This window comes from Dictyostelium purpureum, assembly GCF_000190715.1.
Source record: "Dictyostelium purpureum unplaced genomic scaffold DICPUscaffold_3, whole genome shotgun sequence".
Lineage (NCBI taxonomy): Eukaryota > Evosea > Eumycetozoa > Dictyosteliales > Dictyosteliaceae > Dictyostelium > Dictyostelium purpureum.
This window is the reverse complement of record NW_003519340.1, coordinates 249,872-257,864: the sequence shown is the minus strand read 5'-3', so window position 1 is coordinate 257,864 and position 7,993 is coordinate 249,872. Positions and strand designations below refer to the sequence as shown.

General features: G+C 24.9%; 5 protein-coding genes across 5 annotated transcripts; 4 read left to right on the top strand and 1 right to left on the bottom strand.

Moving 5' to 3' along the window:
• Window positions 1-349: 349 nt before the first annotated feature.
• On the top strand, window positions 350-1,440 carry DICPUDRAFT_146789 (uncharacterized protein; the record flags this gene model as incomplete). The annotated part of the gene is made up of 3 exons (XM_003283113.1): window positions 350-857; window positions 927-1,027; window positions 1,099-1,440. 3 exons carry the CDS (start codon window positions 350-352, stop codon window positions 1,438-1,440), a joined length of 951 nt encoding a protein of 316 aa, XP_003283161.1.
• Window positions 1,441-1,723: 283 nt separating this feature from the next.
• On the top strand, window positions 1,724-3,797 carry DICPUDRAFT_146788 (uncharacterized protein; the record flags this gene model as incomplete). Its single annotated transcript, XM_003283112.1, has 2 exons — window positions 1,724-2,512; window positions 2,592-3,797. The coding sequence occupies 2 exons, from the start codon at window positions 1,724-1,726 to the stop codon at window positions 3,795-3,797; spliced, it is 1,995 nt and encodes a 664-aa protein (XP_003283160.1).
• A 767-nt stretch (window positions 3,798-4,564) lies between these two features.
• DICPUDRAFT_93399 (uncharacterized protein) lies at window positions 4,565-5,377 on the bottom strand. Its single transcript, XM_003283057.1, has one exon. It carries the CDS (start codon window positions 5,366-5,368, stop codon window positions 5,099-5,101), a length of 270 nt encoding a protein of 89 aa, XP_003283105.1. The 5' UTR covers window positions 5,369-5,377; the 3' UTR covers window positions 4,565-5,098.
• Window positions 5,378-5,450: 73 nt separating this feature from the next.
• Window positions 5,451-6,266, top strand: DICPUDRAFT_91041 (uncharacterized protein). Its single transcript, XM_003283111.1, has one exon. It carries the CDS (start codon window positions 5,514-5,516, stop codon window positions 6,222-6,224), a length of 711 nt encoding a protein of 236 aa, XP_003283159.1. The 5' UTR covers window positions 5,451-5,513; the 3' UTR covers window positions 6,225-6,266.
• Window positions 6,267-6,417: 151 nt separating this feature from the next.
• Window positions 6,418-7,646, top strand: DICPUDRAFT_25197 (uncharacterized protein; the record flags this gene model as incomplete). The annotated part of the gene is made up of 3 exons (XM_003283110.1): window positions 6,418-6,496; window positions 6,566-7,115; window positions 7,202-7,646. The coding sequence occupies 3 exons, from the start codon at window positions 6,418-6,420 to the stop codon at window positions 7,644-7,646; spliced, it is 1,074 nt and encodes a 357-aa protein (XP_003283158.1).
• Between the last annotated feature and the right edge of the window lie 347 nt (window positions 7,647-7,993).

Here is a 7,993-nt window from a genome sequence, read left to right as displayed (position 1 = left end):
TTTAAAAAACATTGTATGTATAGTCTATTACTTTTTTTATAAAAAAAAAAAAGATAAGTCATTTATTTGTATAAAAATTATTTATTTTAAAATTTTTTTTTTAAAATTTTTTTAAAAATTTTTTTATTAATTTTTTTTTATTTTTTTTTTTTTAATTTTTTTAAAAAATATATATTTAGGGGGTTGAGAGTGATTTAACCTCAAAATAATTGTAATTTATAGATTTATACTTTAATAATAGTAATAATAATAATATAGTAATAATATATAGTATAATAAATAAATAAATAAATAAATAAAAAATAAAAAATATAATACATAATAAACAGAATAAAATCAAACAAATAAAATGAGTGATGTAGATAGTTTGACATCACCAACAGCAACAACTGTTGAGGATAAAAATAAAAACAATACAATAAACAACAGTAATAATAATAGTAGCAACAATAAAGCAATATTACCATTTGACATAAAATTCGATGAAAATTTAAATAAAAATGAAAAAATTAATCAAATGCTTCAAAATATATTTGAAAATCTTCAAGAGCTAAAGAATAGAATGATAGTCAACAAAGAGAAAAACTCTGAATTTTTTAAAATTGGTAATGAAATAATAAAGAAATCTGAAGAAAAACAAATACAATCAACAATCATAGATAATAATAATAGTACTGTAAAAACAATAACTGAAAATACACCCACAACCAATAATGTAAATATAGAAACTCAAATTAAAAAATATCAAGATGAAATAGACTCTTTAAAAGAACGCTTGGCCATAAAAGAAAATACAATTAAAGATAGAGAAACAGAAATTTCAGATTTATCAATCCAAACAGAACAATTAAAAAAAAGTAAGTACCCATTTTGTTTGTTTTTTTTGTTTGCGAAAATATATTAATTAATGTAAATAAATATTTTAGTTATATTTAGGTTAGAAAAAGATAAAGAGGATTTAGATTCATCAAATTCAGAAACAATTGCAGCAATCTCGGGGTTGGTAGAAAAAGGAAGATTACAAATGGTAATTATTTTATTATATCACACATAGTTTTTTTTTTTATTTTATTAATTTTTAAATTAATATTTTTATAGAAATCTCTTCAAAGCGAAAAATCAAAATCAGAGCAATATTTAAAACAGTTTAATGAAGAAAGAGAAACAAATATACACATTAGAAAGGAAAACCAATTATTAAAACAAAGAGTAACAGAAATGCTATTTTTATTACAAAAAGCTGCTGAAGGAGAAGAGTATTATTATCAAACTTATTCAAACGAAGTTTATTTAGAAAATCAATTATTAAGAGATTTATTAGATGCTTCACAAAATATAAAACATTTAAATATAAATAATAATAGTAATAATATAAATGGTAATAATAATAATAGCGATGAAAATAACCATAGTAACGATACCAATCAAAACAAAAATTAATAAAAACAAATTAATGGAATGATCATTCCTAATTATTTTCAAATAAATATCCCCCTTTTTTTATTTGTTTTCATTTCATTTAATTAACCTTTTTTTTTTTTTTTTAATTTTTAAATTTTTAAAAAATTTTTTTATTTTTTTAATATTTTTTTAAGAAAATATTTAGAAAGTTTTATTAATATCCAATATTAAAGTTTTTTTTTTTTAAAATAGTTTATTATTTTTTTTTATTTATTTATATATTTGTATTAAATTTTGATACAACTTTTTTATAGTTATAAACATGATTGAAGCTTTAAATGGTGAAGTTACAGTACCATATGAATTATATCAACAAATTCAACTTGATTCTAAAGGATCAAATGTAAATTATTTAATTTCAAGTGCATCTTACAAAATCACTTCAAAAAGTGGAATAGCACAATTCGATTGTGAATTTCAAATTAGAGTATTCAATAATAAAAACAAAAGTAACAATAATACAGTGGTTACAAAAGAATCAATTAAATTAATTTCCCAAAAAGCTACAATTTTAAATAGTTCAATTAAATATTGTAAATCAAACACTGGTGATAATTGGACTAGTGGGGAAAGTCTTGGTGCTTGTATTTTAACAGCTGATCATAGCTATTATCTTTACACAAGTGCTCCAGGTAGATATACCATCACTTTAGAATGCTCATTGCCATATTTAACTGTCAAAGAAGCCGGTTTTGAAGTATCTATTCCAGAATGCTCAAATAACTCTGTATTTGTTCGTGTTCCACAAAAAAATGCAAATATTAAAGTTTTCAATTCATTCCTTGACACAGAAGCATTTGATATGTGGTCAGAAAAACATTCAAAAGATGCAAACGATTATACAGTAACATTTGTTAAGCTTGCTAATGACACTATATTAAAAGCACAATGGACAATCAATGATGATTTCATTTCAAATAAAATTCAATTAAATAATAATAATAATAATGTTCCAAAAGTTAATGTTAAACCTAATGTTATTGTTTCACAAAGTATTCTTGGCTCAATTGGTGAAGGTTTATTACTATTAAAATGTCAATTTGACTATAAAGTAAGTATTATAAATTAAAATATTATAAACACAAATAATAATAATAATATTAATATGTTTATTTTTTTTAAAAAAAAAGATTATTGCAGGCAATTTATCATTATTTAATATTGAGATCCAAGATGATATCAACATTGTAAATGTCGAATGCCAAGCATTAAAAAGATGGGAGGTTTTAGCATTGGAAAGTCCAACATCACCAAGTCATAATAGAGTAGTACAAATAACCTTGGATTATGGTTTTGATAGTGATTTCACCATAAATATGAATGCAGAATATTCAATGAAGGATACATCTGGTGAAATCAATATTCCATCAATGATTTGTAAAGGTGACGAAATTAATAGACAAAGAGGTTATCTTGGTATAGAAGCTAGAACTAATGTTGAAATCTCGGATATTGGTAACCTTGGTCTTAGCGTAACCGATATTAAAGAGTTACCAATCCAATTATCGTCAATGGCCAGCCATCCAATTCTTTTAAGCTATAAATATTTAGAACCAGATTTCCAACTTCGTTTAAAAGTAAAGAGAAATAATGATGTTGCTGTATTGGTTTCCATTTGCGAAGGTGCTCATTTCATAACCACTTGTAGCGATAGCGGAAAGCTAGTTCATCAAATTATACTTCAAATTAAAAATACACAAAAACAATTCATTAGACTCAGATTACCATTCGAATATGAAATCTGGACTACTATGATGGATGGTGAACCAATTCGTCCCTCCTATAGCGATCCATTTTTATTAATTCCAATTTTAAAACCTGGTGTTTTCGACCAAAATGTTGCAATCAAAATCGAAATTGTTTTACTTCAAAAGGATGCTCATAATTTTAATAGACAATCCAATACAGGCCGTTTTGGTTTCACTTTACCAAAGATTGATTTACCACTTCGTGCAGTTTTCGCTACCATATGTTTGCCACGTGGTGTACATTGTTCAGATTTTACAGGTAATCTTAAAAATGTTCCATATTTCCAAATACCCGCTCCATCATCATCAGCCTCTGATTCCAATCCAGCACCTGGCCAATCCCATCGTAGAAAGAATTTAAATAGAAGAGAAAGTATTGATTTTAGCGACAAAGCTAAAAAAAGTCATAGTTTTTTAAGTAAATCCTCAGCTCCAGTTCCAAATAAGAGACAAGGTGTAATTCCAGTTACCGTAGAAATGCCAAATACTAACAATACATTTTTCTTTGAACAAATTCTTTTATCTGGTGATAGAGATTTATCATTTGGTTTTAATTATAAAATTAATAACCAACTAGTTCAAGCTTAATAGTATTAATAACAGTAATAATAATTATAATTTTTTTTATTACCACTAATAAAAATATAAAGTTGTATTTTTTAAAATTAAGTTTTGTTTTTTGTTTTTATTTTTTTTTGATTACTTTGTGTGGATAAAAATCAAATCTTGATGTATAATAAGTTAATTTAAATTTTTTTATATAATAATATTGAATAACAATTTTATAGCATCACCTAATGTGGTTGTCTATTTTAGCAATAACCAAATTAGAGTGTTTATTTAAAAAAATCCTATGAATTTAGGCTACCTTATATCAATTTTAACACAATATAAAATAACAATTTGTTGTATTAAACATTTACTTTTTTTTTTTTTAATTTTTCGAGCAAAAAAATTAATATTATTTAAATGATGTATTCTTTTTCTTTTAATTTATATATTTAATTCATATTGTTTTTTAGTGTGGGGGAGTGTTGTGTGGTAAGTGTTTAATTTGTAGTAAAAAACTTTATTAAAATTTAAAAAAAAAGTTTGGGGGGGAGATTGACAGGAGTGTGTTGGTGGATTAAAAATAAATTTTAAGGGATGCGACAATATAAATTTAAAAATATAATATTGAAAAAAAAAAAAAAAAAAATTAGATAGATTAGTTAAATTATTGGTAATAACTAAATTTGGAACTCAAAAAATTAAAAATAAATAAATAAATATAATTTAAATTAAATAGAAAAAAAAAAAAACAAATAAAAGAAAAAATTAAATAAAAGTTTAATTATTGTTATAATAATACTCAAATTTATTATTTTTATCTTTTTTTAATATCAATTTTATTAATTTTATTTTATAATAAATAGAATATTAAAAAAAATGGGTATAGAAGATAAAAAGCCATATGAAAGATTAAATGAAGCCTCTGAAGACTGTAATAATAATAATATTAATAATAATAACAATAATAGTATCTACACAATAAATAATGAAAATGATAAAGGATATTCCGAAATCGATATAAATAGTAATAATAATAATAATAATAACAACAATACTAGTGATAATAATGATGGTATAGTAAATAAAAGCTCAAATTTTTTTAAATCTTTATTTAAAAAAAAACCAACTAGAATAATTGTAAATGGCGTAGTAGTTGATAAAAGAGAAGAGAGAATGTCTTTGAACGATGGCGGGGGATTTGGCGGCAGATTCCCAGACAAACCAAAACATAAGGATACCATGTTTTCAGTTTTATTTTTTGTCCAAATGGCACTGTTTGTACTGTTGTTTGTAAGCTCTTTGATTAATGATCCTATAATTAGAGAGGGTATAGTTAGCTATGTTTTCCAAGGTTTCCTTGCCATTTTAATTGTAGTTCCATTGATTTTAATATTTTTCTTGATTTGGAAGAGAATATTCAAGATCCATCCTGTAAATATGATTAAAACCAGTTTCTTCTTTTTGGTGGTAATGTTGATACTCGGTATAGCACTCTTTATCGGAAATGAAAAGTACTTCTGTGCTTCGTTGGCATTTGTAACACTTGTTTGCATTGTAAGCTTTTTCTTTTGCTTTAGAAGTAAGATTTCATTTGCTGCCAAAGTCATATCGGTCTCCATCACCGTCGTCGAGAAATACCCATCCATTATCGGTGTTAGCTTCATTTCACTCGTTTTAACAATGGTCTTTTGTAATCTATGGGTCTACACTGCAGGCTTTGCAATCTATGAGGCCAATAGCTTCTTTGGCGTCATGAAAGTATTGTTCCTATTTTTCAACATGTACTGGACCCAATATGTAATAATCTATATCTGCTATAGCACAAGTTCCGGTCTTTTTGCTGCCTGGTATTTCTTTGCCAACGAAGACTTTTCAAACATGCCACCAAATCCATGCCTTTCATCATTTTCAAGAGCCATGACCACATCATTTGGAAGTATTGCACTAGGTTCGTTGATTGTATGTGCCATAACAACATTGGAGATGCTCTGCAGGATGTTTGCAAGATTACCCGGACTTCGTTTCTTTTTTAATTTGTTGGCTAATATCTTGTGCTGCTTTAATCGTATACTATTCACCTTTAACGTTTACTCTTTCTCGATGGTTGCTATATACGGTGAATCCTACTGCACATCCGCCAGAAAGACCTTTACTTTGATGACCAACAACCCCACCAAGCTAACTGTAGCCCATAACTTTATGTACATTACTACACTGGCCATATCATTATCGATATCGTTTATCGTTGTCTTTATTGTAGTAATGATATTGTCTGCCTTGAAAATTAACGAAATTTGGTTAAATTCCCAGATCATTTTATTGGTATTAATCATTTGGAAGCCATTTGATGTTATTTTTTCCGGCGTAATCACTACCGTAATGTGTCTAATCTCTGAACCACTTGTTTTGCAAAATAATAAACCAAATATATTCTATGACTTGAATCAAATTGATTTTAATTAAAATAGTAAATAAAAATAAATCACAATAATTTTTTAAAATTTTAATTTTTTTTTTTTTATTTTTTTTTTCTAATTTTCATATTTTTTCGTAAATTATTTTTTTATTTTCTTTTATTTTTATTTTTATAAATTTATAAATTAATTACAAAAGAGATAAACTAATCTCTTTTTCCTAATATAGATAAATAAATAAAATGGTATATTATGACTTGAATGTAGATGCATCATTGCCAGAAGCCAAATTAAAGAACATTTTATTACTCCATACAAAACGTAAATAGATTATTATTTCGATTTTATAATTTTATATTATTATACTAATATTATTTTTATGTATTGTAGTTGGATATGATTCAGTTGCATTAACACACACAGTCGATGGTAAAATAAGTTATAAAGATATTTGCAAAATTAAAAAGATTGAGATTAAAGAGGAAGATTTGGAAAATAGTACAGTATCAGGATGGATGAATGTAGGCAGTGCTAATAAAACATTAAAGCAATATACAAGATTAGAAGTTATATGTAAAACAATGGCAGATTTTAATTTAATCAATTCAAATAACCCAGTTGTAAACTCATATGACATTGTCAGTATTGTACCTGTCGACCCAGCAATATTCAACGCTGCATGTAACTCAAACGATATCGATATTATTACAGTCAATACACAATCAAAGTTTCTTATTAAACCCGAGAGAGTTAGACAGGCCATTGCAAAAGGTATATTTTTAGAACTTTTATATACAAATGTTTTTCATGATAAAGATAGACCAGCATTCTTTAACATGATATCATCCCTTGTTAGATCATCATTTGGTAAAAATATAATTTTAAGTAGTTCTGGTAAATCACAAACAACTTTAAGAAGCCCATATGATATTTCAAATTTGTAAGTATTTCAATTGATAGAAATATTAAAAATATCTATTATAAATAATTAACTAATGTATACCAATCTTCACAATAATATTATAGAGGTCATTTATTTGGATTAACATTTGATCAAGCAAAAGCATCAGTTAGTAAACACCCACATTCTGCAGTTTTACACGCAATAACTAGAAAAACTAAAGGTACTGCTATAGTTTCAGACCCATCACTTTTAAAAGATTTGGAATTATGGAAAATTGAAAGAAAAGAAGATACACAACCAACAGGAAATTTAATACCTCACAATAAACATAAAGATAATAAAGATAATAATGATAATAATAATAATGATGAAATTAATGATGAGGAAATCCTAGAACTTGAAGAAGAAACTTTACCATCCAAACAAACTGCAACAACTACAACCTCCACCACTACCAAAAAACAACCAATTGTAAAATCAAATAAAAAACAACAAACTCAATCATCAACTTTAACCCAATCTACAAAAATGGACTTGGATGATGGTAATAAAAGAAAAAGAGAATAAAATATTAAATCTAGATTTTTTTTTTTTAATTTTTTTTTTTTTAATTTTTTTTATAAAAATATCTTTTTTTTTTTTTTTATAAATATTTATTTTATTTTTAAATTTTCGATTTGCCGTTGTGTTGTTTTTTTTTTTTTTGTTATTTTTTTTTATTTATAATGAACAAATAGAGAAATCATATTGGAATATTATTATAATAAATGTAAGATTATAACTGTATAATGTTCACATGACACACCAACAACACATTTTATTATTATTTTAATTTTTTATTTTATTTTTATTTTTAAAATTAATTTTCTCCTTAACTGTACTACTAAATTAGTAAATAAATTCATTAGATAAAT

Bases quoted from the DNA above. Each gene is read 5' to 3' on its own strand.
- DICPUDRAFT_93399 (XM_003283057.1), bottom strand. From the start codon at position 5,368: ATGACTTTGGCAGCAAATGAAATCTTACTTCTAAAGCAAAAGAAAAAG.
- DICPUDRAFT_91041 (XM_003283111.1), top strand. From the start codon at position 5,514: ATGAAAGTATTGTTCCTATTTTTCAACATGTACTGGACCCAATATGTA.